This window comes from Sapajus apella, unplaced genomic scaffold (genome assembly GCF_009761245.1).
Source record: "Sapajus apella isolate SASKATOON/1434 unplaced genomic scaffold, GSC_monkey_1.0 scaffold6, whole genome shotgun sequence".
Classification (NCBI taxonomy): Eukaryota; Metazoa; Chordata; class Mammalia; order Primates; family Cebidae; genus Sapajus; species Sapajus apella.
In genome coordinates, this window is record NW_022436946.1 from 3712686 (window position 1) to 3730088 (window position 17403).

The 17403-nt window shown below is 38.5% G+C and overlaps 1 protein-coding gene across 1 annotated transcript; it reads right to left on the reverse strand.

The window, feature by feature from the left end:
* Nucleotides 1-1788: 1788 nt before the first annotated feature.
* RAB32 (RAB32, member RAS oncogene family) lies at nt 1789-17186 on the reverse strand. The gene is made up of 3 exons (XM_032274519.1): nt 16746-17186; nt 6703-6980; nt 1789-2289 (listed from the first exon to the last, which is right to left on the reverse strand). The coding sequence occupies exons 1-3, from the start codon at nt 16993-16995 to the stop codon at nt 2140-2142; spliced, it is 678 nt and encodes a 225-aa protein (XP_032130410.1). The 5' UTR covers nt 16996-17186; the 3' UTR covers nt 1789-2139.
* Between the last annotated feature and the right edge of the window lie 217 nt (nt 17187-17403).

Genomic DNA, 17403 nt, shown 5'->3' on the forward strand with positions numbered 1-17403 from the left:
AATCTACTGTTAAGGGAATTTAAACACAATGGATTTCTTGTAAAAATGAAAATCAATATATCAAAAAGAAAATTCCAAGCAGACTGCAATCTTTTTCAGAAACTACTTAGGATAAACTTTATATTTAACACCATTGGACTTTGAAATACAAAAAAAGGTTGAAAATTTGTATCTAGAGTAGAAAAAAGAGTATGAAACATATTTGAGAAAGCAAGATTTAATTCAACATGTAAAAAAATAAACAGGTTATAGTCATTAAATGATATGTATTACTTAAATTAGGGTCTTTTACTTTTTCACCTCAGAAAATCTGGTGCTAGGTCAAAAGGGTTTTTTTCTTACTTAAGTAACATATAAACGTATTTGTGATGTCTAGGCAAAACTTATGTTTAATGAAAAAAGACTACATTTTATGTCCCATGAAAACTATTATTTATTCCCAAAACATACCTGTCAAAGCAAATGCACTTCTTGCTGTGTTTTTCGGTGTTCTGTTTTTGTTTTTGATTTTTGTAGAGATGGGGTCTCTCTATATTGCTAGGGCTGGTCTTGAACTCCCGGGCTCAAGAGATCCTCCCACCTTGACCTCTCAAAGTGTTGGGATTACATTTTGCCAAGCCTGGATTTTTGTTTTGTTTTTTTCTGTTCTCAATAAATTAATGAATCTTTCACATCCAAGTTCACTTAATGTATAAAACAAATTTGACCAATGTCTCATTTTGCATTAGCACTGGATTGTGTCACAAAACCCCTAAAATTTCTTTGAAAGAAATAAGTTTGGATCTTTCCTAAATCAGTAAGTTGGACATGATACAAGTAAGCCCCTAAAAAATAAAAGGCAAAAGTGAACAAAGTTTTCTAAGGCAAAAAAAAGTACATCTCATATTATCTTTCTATTATAGAACTATACGAATTCAAAAGTAAAACTTCAGTCAAAATATTTATTATTTTCCTTAATTGACCTAAATGGTAATGCAAATACTGTGAGTCTGCCTTAAGTTTCCTAGATATTGTACTTTAAATATCCCAACCCTTATATAAAACCATACACGACCTAGTGTCTTTAACAATTCGTACTATAGAAGCTCAGATTTAATTGTATATGCTTTAAAATATACTCTCTCCTTGACTATTGCTATCACAGACTTCGGAAGACTAACTCCAGTAGAGAGAATTGCAACCATCATATCACTTAGGCCCTCGGTTATGAACATAAACACCCAGGAAGAAGAGAAGAGAAAAAGGACTAGGGAGAAAGAAGAAGAAATGCTCATTTATACAGTTTCCAAGGGGTATCAACCATATCCAGAAGGAAACATCCATGATACAGATGTGCTGTGAGTACTTTTTCAGTCATTAAGAAGGGCATTTTAATGTTTTTAAGAGGAGTGACCACACGCCACACCAGCTATGAATGGTTAAATTACATGTTAGGAAAATAATTTTATGCAAAGTTTCAAAGGTTGTTTTTTTGTTTTTTTTTGGGTTTTGTTTTGCTTTGTTTTAAGAAAGAGGTTCTCACTGTGTTGCCCATTCTGGAGTGCAATGGTGCAATCATAGCTCACTGCGGTCCTCAAACTCCCGGGTTCAAGTGATCCTCCTGTCTCACCCTCTTAAAGTGGTGGGATTATAGGTATGAGCCACCACACCTGGCCTTTCCAAAGTTTTGAATAGAAAATTGCTAAAGAGAAACCTGAAGTCTTTGTGGCTAATAGAATCGAAAAGCCTCCCTCAACAGTGAGAATGCAATAAGATGGCAAAAATATAGACTGAAAACAACCAGAAGACTGGAGGTAACATTAATTTATTACCACCTCAGCACTTACACTAAAAGCTACAACTTTGAAGGCTTACCAAATCCTGAGGAACTGTCATATAAAAAGATGTTTAAAAGGATGTAAACATTATCATCCATATGATGGCAACAATGACAAAAGCCTAATTGCTATCTGTTAAGTTACAGAGCCACTAGCAGGGATTCTTCTCCCAAAGTTCCATTTTCAAATAAGTGCAGGTGCCCAGTGGTGCTGCCTTTTAAAGTGCCACCTGTGGGAAGACTCACAGCTAACATGACATCCGTAACCCATTCTCAGGAACTTATTCAGAGCTGAGGCACTCACAAGAGAAGCAGAAGCCTTATCAGCAACACTGGGATTTGCTCTCTGCCCTCAAGGTCTCTTGATCTAGTTTAATTTTGCCCGCATCGTTGTCTTCATTAGGAAAGCTTTGGTGGTTTGCAAGAATATTCTCCACTAGGAACCGGGAAGCTTCATCTATGTTTATGTTATCCTGTAATGCAGAAATGAAGAACAGGATTAATTTTTAGGATTAACTCTTAGAATAAGGCATTAAGAGTATGAATGGGAACTAGGAAAATGAGTTAGAGGTGGCATTGTAAGTGCACAGCTACTTTCCTCTAATACTAAAGTATGTGCCCATTAAGAGCTGAATGCTCCAGAATAATGCAACAATGGAAAGAATTCCCTTAGTTTTATGAAGGGTGCCTTTTCTGATGTTCCTGTCTTAAACCTTTGCCACTGAGGTCCAATGAGCTATCCCGATGGTTGAAAATGAATCTTCACCCTGCTATGGGCTGCAATTCATATAATGAAGGCATTCTGAATTAAAAAAGAAATCCTGCCCTTGATTATCTAATTAAAGTATTCAGGATACATTGTGAAAAACAATTGAAAGGGCTCAAACCACATTAAAATATGATAAATGTATCATGTCACTTCTCCATCGCTAAGTACAAATTATTCCTTTTAGTTGACATGCATAAATTAGCTTGAAACAATGTTGTAAGTGCAAATGTCCATTAAGGACACCCTAAGGATTTATTAGCCGTCACAGCATTTGTGTGACTGAATTATAAGTTATCATTAAATATACAGTAAGTAACACATTGCAAAAATTGTTCTTATTTTTAAAAATATTTAACTGTTCATTTAAAAAATAATTTCAGATTTACAAAAACATTGCAAAAATAGTAAACATTCCTACCATTCACACATATTTCTCAATGTTAACATCTTAGATAACCAGAATACAACCATCAAAATCAGGAAATTATATAATAGTGTTGTATCAGTGTTAGTCTAACAAGCTTACTCAAATTACATCAATTATCTCAACACCCTATTTCAGACCCAGGGTCACAAGCTGTACTTCACTGTTGTCTCCCTGATCTCTTTTTACTCTGGAACGGTTCCTCAGTCTCCTTGCTTTTCATGACCTTGACACTCTCAGAGCACACTAGCCAGTGAATATACCTCCATCTGGGACGTTTGATGTTTTCTTATCATTAAATTCAACTTATGTATTTTTTGGCAGGAATAAAACACAAGTGATGTGCCCTGCACAGTTTATCAGGAAGCACACTGCTTAAAGTTGTTTCTGCCAGGTTTCTCCACAGAAAAGTTATTATTTTTCCCTTTGTACTTGGTGCAAGTATGCCAATATCCTGTTTCTCACCACACTTTTCCCCACTAATTTTAGCATCAATTAATTCTTCCCTACAGCAGTTATCACTGTGGTGTTTAATGGTGACTTTTTATTTCTGCTATTCCTTCTACATTTATTAGCTGGAATTCTATTATGAAAAAGAGGTTCTCTCCTTCCCCATTTATTTATTCATTTGTTCATTTTTATCATGGATTATTACTTTACTCTATAAGTTGAACCCATTGTAATAATTATTTACATTGTTGCTAGAATTGTCTTACATGTTTGGAGCTTGTATGGCAGTATCCTGTATCTTCGTGACATGTCCCCATCAATTTGTGAGCACTTCCTTAGTTTCTGGCACCACGAAATATCTCAGGCATATCTTTACTTTCCTTATCCCAACTGCCCTAAAATCAGGCATTTCTCCAGGGATTCCCATTCTTTTTAAATGAATGATGTTTAAAAACTGCGTATTTTGAGCACTAGGTAAGTTCATTGGTTCTGTGGTGTCATTGATTTTAAGCCCTCTCAGCAGGTATGGCTAGTAAATATATGTATGGATACACACATGTACCTATATCGACTTGTTTATCTGTTTACACATGTGTGTACATACATATATCTATACACACACATACATATATGCATATACTCTCACACACACACACTCACATATGAAACCTGAAGCTCATATTAGTGTCTAATCCAATCCAACACCACAAGGTTCTTTGTAGCCTTTTCCCTTATTTGTAAAGCCTTTCTTAGACAACAAGATAGCTAAAGGAGCTGTGTATTTACAGGCATCTTTCATAGCACTGAAACAAGTTATTTATTTATTTATTTTTACCTCCACTCACAAGGTAAGTGTTAACTTTAATTCAAGTATCGATCTCATGAGTGTCCAAGTGACATTCCGTCCCAGCTATCCCCATCATATTAAATAATTATAAAATTCCCTAACTGCATTTGGAAGCAGTTGATTAAAATTCCAGTATGTTACTGTAATTAGTCGCATGTTAGTGTAATTCTCACACGTTAATATAGTTAGTCATAAAGTTTCATATTTCATATTTGCCATAAAGGTGAAATGATGAAATTTATTTTCAAAAGTTACCTATGTTTCTAGTAAAATTCAGATGACTTCAATTCAAGCAAAAGTCAGATCTGAAGTTAGCTGCTGGCCAGCTCAGAAGTGTACCTATTAGTGACATTTAGGCAGTACTTTAAGCCTTAACTCTAAGATTTTTAAGATTACCATTATTCTCTTAGAACACTCCTGCTTTACTGCTAAGGAAATTCTGTAGAAGCTGCTTCTATTATATCTGTAGGGACGCACAGGGCACACTGAAAACTTTTACTCTTAACCAGTGTTGTACTTTTCACCTCTGCGTGTAATCCTATCCATACATATGATGAAACTGATGACTTACACAGTCACGAGCTACAAGTCACATGACGTCTTACATCTGAAGGCAAATCTGGATTACCTGAAAGATTAAATAAAGCCTAAAGGGGAATTTTGTCTATCACTTGTAAAACTCCTCCACCAAAATGCATACTCGCATAAGCACTTACATTTACTGCCTTTTTTTTTCTTTTTTTTTTTTAACAGCAAAGCTGTTAAGTAGAGCAAATCACCCAACAGGCATGCAGAGCAGACAGAAGGCTGAGTGACAAGAATAAGTCCTTCTCTCTAAGAAGTCTGTCCTTCTGTGACTTTCTCCTTCACGTCAGGTTAAGTGCTCCTATAGCATCTCTGGGCTTCATCTTTAATCTTTCTTCTACCACATTTTATTTATGAAAAGAAATTTTAAGATGCTATATTTTTTCAAACGATTAGCTTCTATCTTGGAAGTGTGCATTTCTGCTTCCAGTAGACAGTCTTCTTTTCCTAGTGACTCCGCCACTGCCCAGTTTTGGAGTAGTCTCTCTTTTGTGCAATCTCTCTCATTGTTTTGCTTTCATCCTGTACATCATCACCGGCATCAAGTAGGTTTTCAATCTAAGGGTGAGTTTCTAGTAGAGCTAAACCTAATCTGATAGTAAATATCCAGAAAGAGGTAGGTGATTTGGAGGAACAATGATACATACATACATATATAAAAACACATACAAAATCCACAGAACACAAACTAAAAGCTAGAACTGTGCTAAGGGTTCGACAAATTTATGGTCGAATGTTTATCTGTCATTACAGAATTTTTCAAACATTTCATCATTCTTACATAAATCTGATTGTCACTAACACCCTTATATGAAATTTCCAATGCTTATAACTCCCCCTCAAAATTTTATGTATGTATAATTTCACTTTTTTTCTATATCTAGACTAAGATTTTTTTTTTTTTTCTTTTTTGAGATGGGGGTCTCACTTTGTCATCCAGGCTGGAGTGCAGTGGCTTGATCTCACCTCACTGCAACCTCTGACTCCCATACTCAAGTGATCCTCCCACCTCAGCCTCCCAAGAAGCTAGGACCACAGGCATGTGCCACCATGCCCGGCTACTTTTTTTATTTTTGGTAGAGACGGGATTTTGCCATGTTGCCCAGGCTGGTCTCGAACGATCTGCCTGCCTCGGCCTCCCAAAGTGCTAGGATTACAGGCATGAGCTACTGTGCCCAGCCACTAGACTGTTAAGATTTTTGAAAGCCAAGTTAGTGTTCTATTTTTTCCTTCAGAAAACATTTTATCCAGCTTTCCATAATAGACAAAATTAAAAAATTCTCATTCTATTATTTATGAAGCATACCACAACTGTTTATGCTTTCCTGTTGTTTAAAATCTTTTGTACACAGTTAATATAAAACTCTTCAAACATCATCTGAATAAATCTCTCAGATCTTTTCACATGTTCCTGCATGTGACACACATCTTCACCAGAGGCATCTTCCTGTATTCATTCAGCCTTTCATGAAAACCCAAAATTCTCGAGCTTGACAATACCTCCATCCACTCCAGTTGAATGAGAAGTACCTCAGTTAAAAACTCAAACTCACAGAAAATGTCATTTGCTTTTTACTCTAAATAACTCTTTTTGTTGTGATGGAAAATCTGCCCTTCTATTCACTTCCCCATCAGCCAATCTGGAAAGCAGTCCTGCTGTGGATGGAAAGCAGCTATAACACATCCATGTTACACTTCTCATTTTCCAGACTTTCAAAAACCGCTCACATGAATACATCTAAATACTTTAAAGTTACAGCTGAGATTTATGAGCTAGAAAGCAAAAGGCGCGTACACAAAGCAGATCTCACCTTTGCAGAGGTTTCAAACCATCCGGTGAAGCCATGTTCTTTGCAGAATTGGTCCATCTGGGAAGGACTCTGGCTAGTGTCCCTGTTCTGGTCACATTTGTTAGCCAAGAGGACAGCAGGAATAGGGCTGCCATTTGGAAGATGAACTTTACTATCCAGATCACTTTTCCATTTTAAAACTGCCTCAAATGTGGAACTTCTTGATATATCAAAGACTACAAAAGCACCAACAGCTTCCTTGTAGTATACTCGGGTCATGTTGCCAAATCGCTCCTGCCCTAGATGTAAATATAGGAAAACATTAAAAACTTGTAATTCAGACAGAGCCTATGTTTAGGTATAACCCCCTTTACCCGAAGAGCAATACTATGAACAAACACCTCCCATTCCATAGCAACACAACCTGGTGTGATTAAGGCTATCCATATAGACTATGACCCATACAGCAGACGTGTCTCATAATTTGGTTTGAGCACATAATGAACTAGTTTTATGTTCTGTACAACATATTCTCCATAGAAACAAATATGACAATATTTAAAGCTATAAAGTCTGTCATTTTTTCCAACTTCTCTCCCCTTAGTCTAAGAGAAGAGAGGTACTAAAGGAAAACACGAAGCTGGAAGTAGAGGAGAAAGAAACAAGAATAGAAGAAGTGAGTCCTGCAGGAAGGCGATAAGTGCAGTGGGCAACATGCTAGTCGAATAGATTAGGGCTGGACATAAGATAAAGCAGCTCATGTTCTCAACTCATCTCTCCTTCATATCTCTAGCCCATACCCACTGCTGACTCAATATGCAACATTTCACTCCTGTAAGAAGTAGACACGTGAAAATCCATTTCAGGACAAAAAGCACAACTGGTTGTGTTATTACAAGAAGAATCAATTTCTGAGTTCTTCAAATATCATCGTACTTTTAAAATAATTTAACTTATGTTAAACACTTCAGGAAAAATCTGCTTTGTACATTACATAGGACTTTGCAAAGCATTCTCTTACTATCTGCTATCGTACTCATCTTTGGCATAGGAAAGACCCTTCTTTTCATGTGACAGATGTAACAACAGGCAAAGGAAAGGGATGCTTGGCCAGGATTACAGTGGCACTGACTAAAGAAGACAGGACTAGAATCCAGGTCTTCTGACTCCCACACACCTATAGAAGTATGATGTTAGCCTTTCGGAACTACCTTGCAGTTTGCTTGACTTAATTACTGACTACAGTATGAAGAAAAAATGATTGGCAATCAATGCACATCTAAGATTTATCACTCTGTTCTATGATAAAGACACTTTCCTCTTGAAACACATGAGCAACAGTCTTTATCTATATTTTACTGATATATTTTATCTGCAGAGATGTAAAGATATCCCAAAATATAAAATTCTTCTTTCTCCAAACTCTACAATTCAGTATAATTTTATATATTGTTTTAGGGAATAATGCAAGAAGAATAAAACAATGGTCAAACATGAATGGATAAATTTAAAGTTTCTTTGTTTTGTGATGACTCCTCATATGGTTTAACTGAAGCTATATTGTAATAGTCCAAAGGTCTAAATTTTACTGGAACATATGGTCACATATGAAACCCCACTATTACGTTCATATCTTATTGCAATGCAAATCTGACCAATTATATAGTTCATTGGCTCATAATTCTGACATGTATAAAAACTTATATGATATGCCAACCATTCAAAATTACTATTCTACAGAAAGGCTCTATATGCATTGAAATGATTCAGACTCCAATTTTGAATGCAGGGCACACATTACCAACCACTTCCATTTTTATATATTTTAATTATTGAATATGAAAGGACTAAGTAACAAGATACAACAGTCTCAAATCAGGAAAGATTGAAAAATTAAGAAACCTAGAAGTTAACAAAGAGTTGTTAAACTTTACTGACTGTTGCTTTTTTTTTTTTTTTTTTTTTTTTTTTGTGAATCGTCTGTAAATTTCAAGTATTTCCTTTTGCTAGTGAGTCTTATACAAATATTTACTCATATAAGCTTTCTGGTAAAGCACAAGAAAATCAGAAATGTCTACGACAAGTAATTTTAAAAGAACACCCTGTGGCTTAAAAATATTAATTAATTTTCTTTAGGTCCCAAGATTAGGATTTGAAAATCCATGGCAGTCCTGACATCAGTACCTTTTAAACAACCACACTATCTGGCAAATCAAAAATGTCAATTAGATGGTTAAGTAAATGAAAACAAAAGGCAATTACTTGGATAAAAAATGCAAACTGGGTATGAAGGGCTTGTACCCAGAATATATAAAAACTCTGAAGACCCCAAAATAAGGAGAAAAAAAACTCAATTAATAACGTAAGCGAAAGATAGGAACAGATGGTTTACTAAGAAATACATATGATGAAAAAATAAGCACAGGAAAAGATGTTCAACATTATTAGTCATTGAGGAAATGCAAATTAAATCACAACATGACACTTCACACCCACAAGAATGGCTAAAACTAAGAAGTCTTACTATACCAAGTGTTGATGAGGATGTGGACAACTAGAACTCTCAAAGTCACATTCATTATGTTCACAGATGCCAAATCAAATGTCAATCAACAGATTAATGGATAAACTATTGTATGGTTGTACAACAAAGTGCAGCTCAACAACAGAAAGGAAAAGAACAAAACCATGGATACAAGCAACAACGTGGATATATCTCAAAGTCACTATGCTTTGTAAAAGAAGCCAGATCAGTGAGCAGGTGGGTAATATTGCATGAGTTCATTTATATCAAATTGTAAAAACTGCAAACTATGACAATACAGTAAGAGAAAGCAGATAAATGGTTGCCTTGAGAAAGGAAAGGGTATATATTACAAAGGGGCAAGAAAAAAACACTCTCGAGATGATGAAAATATTTGAAGCATTGACTATAGTGATGTAAAAACTTTTCAAATTGTACTGATTATTGAATGCCAATTATACCTCCATAAAGTATAAAAATAATACCTACTTCTAAGGGCAACTAAGAGGGTTGTGTTATTACAACTTAAAGTCCCTGCCCAAGTCTTCCAGGGCAGTTTGAGGAACTATAGCCAATGGCCTAATCCAGCTAAATAAAGTTTTACTGGAATTCAGTTACCCTTATTTGTTTACATATTGTCTATGTCTGTTTCTGTTCTACAACGGCACAGTTGAGTAGTAGCCACGTAGATGAAATGGCCTACAAAACCTAAAATACTTGTTGTCAGGTCCTTTACAGAAAACATAGCTGATTTCTGTTTTAGGATGCTAAGAATATTCTGTATCTTGAACTGGAGATGGTATATAAAAATTCATTAAGATATCCACTTAGGTTCTGTGCACATTAAGCTGTATTTCAAGTTCAAAACAGTGTAAAATACCAGATAAGCCCTGCATATATGTCCGCTATTAAGTGCTCAACAAGTTTATTGCATGATGAAAGCATGAGTATGCTTTTTAAACATGGTGCCAATTGGCCAGGCTCGGTGACTCACACCTGTAATCCCAGCACTTTGGGAGGCCGAGGCAGGTAGATCACAAGGTCAGGAGTTCAGAACCAGCCTGATCAATATGGTGAAACTCCATCTCTGTTACAAACACAAAAACTGGCCAGGCATGGTGGTGCAAGCCTGCAGTCCCAGCTACGTGGGAGGTTGAGGAAGAGAATTGCTTGAGCCTAGGAGGTGGAGGTTGCAGTGAGGCAACACTGAGCCACTGCACTCCAGCCTGGGTGATAGAGTGAGACTCTGTCTCAAAAAAAAAAAAAAAAAACATGGTGCCAATTAAACATGTGAAAGTTTAAAAATATTAGCTCGTTATGTGTTATACCTTGTAATGGTAAAAATGGTTTGCAGGGAAAAACAAACTGGATTAAAATTCAACTATACCAGGGATTCAAAATGCCAAGCACCCAACATTCAAGCAACTTTAGGCAAGAAACTTTTGTGGCATAGCTATGCCAATTGGTCTCAGGGATCTTTAGGGATCATCTAAGTTCTCCTGGCTCTAACACTTATTTTAGGTTCCTGTGTTATAACATGAATGTTATACTGATTTTCTACATATTCTACAATCACTGAATCCAGACAGCAATGGGAATAAAATGTAAATGACCCGGCATTAAAAGGCCAAGACCATGTATTTAGGGAAACAGTTTATTTTCTAAAAGAGTAGTAAAATGTTCTATTTTAATGAATTTGTAATCTCTTTTTAATTAATTCTTAATTAATCCATCAATGCTTCAGAGATATTCTCAAATTGGTAAAGTAAGTAAAAAACAAAGATTTCCAAAACACATTAGGTTTAATTAGAGAGTGAAAAAAGATAAGATGAATTTAAAATAATAATTGTAACATAAAATTAAGGGTTGCTCTCTAAAAACCTAAGTAGGTATAACCTATATTTAACTATGTTGCTTCAAAGATTTACAATGCATAGATATGCTAAGTTTCTTCAGTTGTAAAACTAATGTAAATCATGTACAAAGCATCATTTTTGCTCATCTACCACCTTTTGAAACCGAGATCAAATAAATCTGTCAAGTAAAAGAGTAACAAAACTGAATGAAGAAAAAAGGAAAATTACTGCAGATGATGCTTAAGAAAACTATCTGGATAGAAGAGTAAAAATAATGGGAAAGAGGAGAATACACGGCCATCTGTTAGTTAGAAAGACTCTACCAGAGCCTTCAACTAAACTCCTGCCACCCTTTTGTTTTCATGTTGGTCTGTCTTTCTCAAGGACAGTGAAAGAACAGTGAAGACAGTAGGTGTTTGTAGCCTACTCAACCATTAAGAAGTACAAAAAACTTTCAAAAACATAAATGAATAATATAATTCTAAAACACTTTAGCTTGCTCTTTTGTCTTACCCTCCAGAAGTCTCCCCACATTTATATCTATGCACTTTTTTCACCATCCAAGAGAAGATCTCTACAAACGTAAGACAACTTAAACTTGTGGATGTAGCCCCCTCTCTATTACTTAAGTGCTGATTTAGTGTGAAATCCTCATTATTTTAAGAAAATGCTATTCCTGGGCTGTAAATGTGAGACCTTTAAATCTTCCTTCTTTGGAAGAGTACTTTAATCTCTCTATTTTAGTAAGTGCCTACGAATATGTATTAATTGTGTTTTGTTTTTTCTATATTTTATGATGTTTTGACAACTTGGGGCACTGTGGGCACAGGAAGGGACTGACCCTCCCACAGTTAGCTAATTTCTAGAGACAGCAAAGGAGTTATCTTAGAGCACACCTTTGATATGCATACCATATCAACAAACTAATCAATCCTAAATCTATACCCTCCCACCTGTCTCCTTGCACCAGGCTCCTGCAGTCTGGAACACTATCCCCCAGTTCCAAATCACCCCAGGGACCAGTACTGGACAACTATAGACCACTCCTATAGCCCAGAGTACACCAAAATTATTCAAACTAGCCAGTCCTCAACTTGCTCAGCTTGCCTACCCTACCTCACGGGCTCCTTCCTGCAAAAGCCACAATCAAAGCTTCAGCCCATGCATTTTCCTTGCTCCTTCTTTCTCATGACCAACCCTGCTGCTTTTCCCTGTGGCCTGGTGTGGTATGGCATAACGTGCCTCCATTCTTGGGAACTGTGAGTAATAACAATCTTTCTAATGGCAATCATCTGATCTGATGTCCCCATCATATCTGACTAAAAACAAAATCCTAGGTACATTTTCAAACAGAATAAGACTTATTTAAAATTTCATATCAAAAGCTTAAGAAAATTGGAAGGTCAAGATAACATATACATGACTAATTTCATGATAACCAAAACATCTGAAAATTTGAAAAGTATTTGTGCTGCTATTTTGATACCAATAAACCAAAATTCTGCTGACTTTTAAAAAGCATATTGTCTTCATATCTGAGTCATGAAAGCTGTCTCCATACAGTACCACTGATTATCTGTGTTTTCTTAGTCAAGTTACTATACCTATGTTGAGATTATAGGGCCACTAAATCTATAATTCATTCAACTCAAAAGGTAGAACGATGAGGCAAATGGCTGAGAGCAAAGGAAAGTTGTAGGACTTCCTATCAGTGTTCTACTATGGTTACTGCTAACTTGAGCATCTTTTAGCTTATGAGGGCTAATTGAGGCAATGAAGAATGGTAACATATTCAAAAGGGAAAGGCAACAGGACTATCATTATCAAGGGAAATTCCATGTACAGTAATACAAATATATTATTATGCTGACCAGCTGCCTGCCTGGACAGTTGTGAATGTATCACCCAGATTGTGGCACTCAAAGGTGTCTCAGGACTCAGGAACAGTGAAAGATTTAAATATATAAATGGGACAGTAGGGTCTGCTTATAATTCAGCACAGAAATTGAGCTTGAATAAGGCTGAGGATGGCAAGATCGTACAAGAGTCATATTATTCATATGTGACAAAGACTTTAAAAAGCCTTGTAAATGACTTGGTATGTCCTCAGCCACAAATAAACACTGGCAACTTAACTGCAGTATTCTGTGTTTTAAGATGGAGGCTACAAATAATTACGTAAACTAATTCCTCAAAGCATGGCTTCTTTATACTTAGAAATATGTGTAAATCTGACTGAAGAATACCTCTAAGATCAGGAAAGTGTCAGAGGTAATATTCCAGATTCTTGCTCATAAAGGATTATAGGAGAGTTATGAAGAAAAGCAAAGGGAGATTACTAGGTACACTAATTGACAAAGTGTAAGATGGAACAAGAAAATCAGGATCCACATTCTATTTTGGATGGGAATCAAAACAATGTAAAATAAGTTTAGGCATAGATTATATAGTTTATATCTTTCAAGCATGCATTTTATGCTTGGGTAAATATCATTTATATGGACTTCAGAGCAGACTGTTCCTAATTTGTCCTTTGGCCCAAAGAAGAGTTAATCATTCAGATGTTTATTAAAAAATTTTGTTTCTAAAAATCAAATCACTGATCAATACATGAAGACTAAAGTAGGCTAGATCTAAATGGACAACCTTGTTTAAGATTTAACCTAGACCAGTCTTTCAACTTGCCTGAAAAATTCTATAGTTACTAATAAGCAATAACCTTACAATAAATAGTAAACCAAACTATTTTACCTATGCTGAGCAATAAAAGGAAGATCAGAGACATCTCTTGCTCTATCTTGAGTATGCATTTATTAAGATCTTTGTAAACTTTTACCAAAGACTTAAAGATTTTAGTATATTTCAGTTATGTTTTCAGCAGCAGTCCCAAAGCACATGTGAATTAAGAGATCACAATTATCTTACAAAAAAACTGCACTAAACTGTATCTGCATTTAAAGCCAGATTCCTTCAATGCTGTAAGAAAAGATTTGTGTATCCGAGGATCACAGTGGTTCCTAACTTGAAGAGTTTAGCTGAATCTGCTTGGCTACATGTATAGAAAACACTTGATAATTTTAATCTATCATACTTGCCAAAGCTTTCAAGACCTAACTAGTAAAAACACCACACCTTAACTTAGTTATGCCAAATAGCTGGCTCTGCCTACTATTTTGCAATCAAAGACTATTTCTATTATTTGAGAATTAAATATGATCCAACTTTGTTACTACATAAGGCAAGTATGCTTAGCCATGAGGGAAGTTTTGGAGCAGCCTTCAATTTGCCTTCATTATGTCATCATTACTTAATTCAAATGGTATGAGCTCAGATTCACTAGCAGCTCAAATATTCAAACCAAACAGTTAGTAATGTAGCTCTCCAAACTTTAGGCTAAGGTTTTTGTTGTTGTTGTTGTTTTTGGTCTCTCACTAAGCTATTTTTCTCCCTCATTTTCCTTATATTAAAATTCTATCTCTGAAAATCTTACTTATAAAGTAAGCCTAATCATTTCTATAAATTTGCCCTTAATTTTTATAAATTGCTGGTCTGTACTTGCTGCATGGTACAACAGTCCCTGTTGAAACAATGTCTAACATCCAGAAATCCCTTTTGGAGATCTTAAAATTATGTTTTCCTTCCTGGTAAAGCTCAAGCTTTGGATTTAGTGAAAAGTGCAAGGATATCCCATTTAGGCAAAAGGGTATCAGAGTCTGATAAAAACTGGATATGAACCCTTCCTGTCTATTGAGATCTGTGATTTTTAAAAAAAGAAGAAAATTTATATCTTACTCTTGCTTTTGCTTTCTTAAGTCTCTAACTATAAACACTTAAAAATCTAGTTACTTATACTCATTTATTGGTAGTAGGACCCAAATGTAATTTAATAACAAAATACCATAATTTACATAAAGAATAAGGCAAGGTCAAGCACTCTTGCAAGCAAGGTTTTAAAACCATCTTTGTGAAAATCCTCAGCTATGCTGCAGATTCCTGGAGAATGACTGTCACATGGTAAGGCAGCCTTTAGAATCCATAACTTTGTCAAGAAGCAGAAATACTGTTCATTTGTATTCTGTGCAACAGCAGGAAGTGTTTCGAAAAAGCCTCTGGCTTCAAAGATGACTTTTCAAACGAATTTTTGGTTTTTGGTAACAACAACAATAAAAAAAGCTGAGCCCTCCTTTTCTCTGAGGGACTGAGTTGTGAACGTTTATTCTCCCATCTGAGGAAGAGAAATCTGCTCTTAAATGAATGAGTTATAGGTTACAGCTATTTAATACTGTTTCATATGTAACAAGCTATAAAAAAGAAGAACATTATCTGGCAGACAGACAGTAGACCTGTGATTCTGCCCACTGCCCCCCCTACTCTGCTACCAGCCAGGCAGCTATACCCTCTATGGGCTTCAGTGTAGGAACTCTAGAATAAAGGGTGGCCTCAGGTGTCCCCTAATCCCAAACCAGCTCCCATCCTAATGCTCTACTGCAGACTGAGTTCTTAACACCTGTAATAATTGAACAGAGTAACTTTTGGCACTTTTTTTTCCCCCTGAGATAGGGTTTCACTCTGTTGCCTAGGCTGAAGTACAGTGGTGAGAACACAGCTCACTGAAGCCTAGACCTCGCCTAGGCTCAAGTGATCTTCCTGCCTCCGCCTCCTGAATAGCTGGGACTACAGCCACGCACGACCACGCTTGGCTAATTTTTGGTATTATTATTATTATTATTTGTAGAGACAGGGTCTAACTGACAGCCCAGGCTGGTCTCGAACTGCTGTGCTCAAGCAATTCTCCAGCCTAGGATTTCCAAAGTGCTGGAATTACAGGCGTGAGACACTGGCGCTTGGCTTGGTACCATTTCTATGAACTTTCCAACAGTTAACATCTTAAAGCGCTCAGTCCCAACCACCACCCAGAGTTCAAGTGTTCATAAATCAGAGCAGGAGGAAATGTACTCCCTCAAACAGAACCAGAGAAAGCAAATGCCAGAGAAACAGTGTATTGGGGAGTGGGGGTGCGGGGTGGGGGCAGGGCGCCAGGGATGGGACTAGCTGTTGGTTTAGGAAGACAGAAGGAGTGAGCCAGTGTAAAGGTTCAGAAAAGCTTTCCCAAATCTTCACGGGGTGTCTGTTCTGGGCTTCCGAAGAGAGCAAAGCATTTGAGGAATGAAGTTTGCCTCACAAAGGCCAGTCTCAGAGCCAAGGCGGGTGGTGGAAATGATCTGAAAAGGAACCTGGCTTTTGGTCTTGGTGGTGTCACTAACTAGAAGTGCAGCTTCGGGTAGGTCACCCAATGCCTCTGAACTTGAGCTTAGGCTGACTGGGAGGCGCCGGCCCGCTCCAAAGCAGCCTTTCCAACTCGTCCTGGTGTTTGATACGCGTGCATTATTCAGAGTTCAAACTTCTGGAAAAGGCCCCCGGGCCTCCGGGCCTCCTCGCCTCCCGTCAGGAGAGCGAGCCCTGACGTGCAGGACCTGCTCCAACTCCTACTGCCCATCCCGTCCTCCGGGCCCCACCGAGTCCAGCCGACCGCGTCCATAGCATCTCGCCCTTGGATTCGGCCTCTCTCTTCTCCTAAACGCACCCAGGCAGACGAGTTCAGGCGGAGAGGAAAAAGAGGAGAGGCAGAGAGGAGCCCGGCGGCCCGGCGGGCTCCGGAGTGGGAAAGTCGCGGCCGCGCTTACCCGCGATATCCCACAGCTGCAGGCGCACCAGCGTCCTGCTGTCCCAGTTGAGGACCTTGAGGGCGAAGTCTACCCCGATGGTGGCCCGGTAGTGCTGGGAGAAGAGCTGGTGGACGTAGCGCTTGATGATGCTGGTCTTGCCCACACCGAGCTCGCCGATCACCAGCACCTTGAAGAGGTGCTCGCGGGTCTCGGGCGCCGCGGCGGCAGCCGCCCCCAGTCCGGGGTCCCCGGTTCCCCCGCCCGCCATGAGCGCCGCAGACGTCCGGCGCGCCTGGGCTCCGGGACTGGCCCCCGCCCGGCCACGGGCTCCCTCGCCGCGCCCCCGGCGGCCGCGGAAACTTCCCCGAGGCCGGCCCGCCCTCCGCCACGCCCTCCGCCACGCCCGCTGACGCCGCCTGACCGGTCACAGGACCCGGAACCCACCGGCGATCGCGGCCCGGTTGGGGCTGACTGGGCAGGGCCTGGCGCCGGCCTGGGGAGGACCCTGTGCTCGGCCGCTCCCGCCGCCCGCTGCGCCCCAAGCCTGGCCGGGCCGGCTGGCACTTCCTCTCTCGGGCGGCGCCTCCCGGCGGGCGCGGCACGGAAAGAGGTCCGGCCGCCCCCTGGTGGGCCCTGGGGAACCGGCCTGGAGACTTCGTGGGCCCCGGAGGTTCAC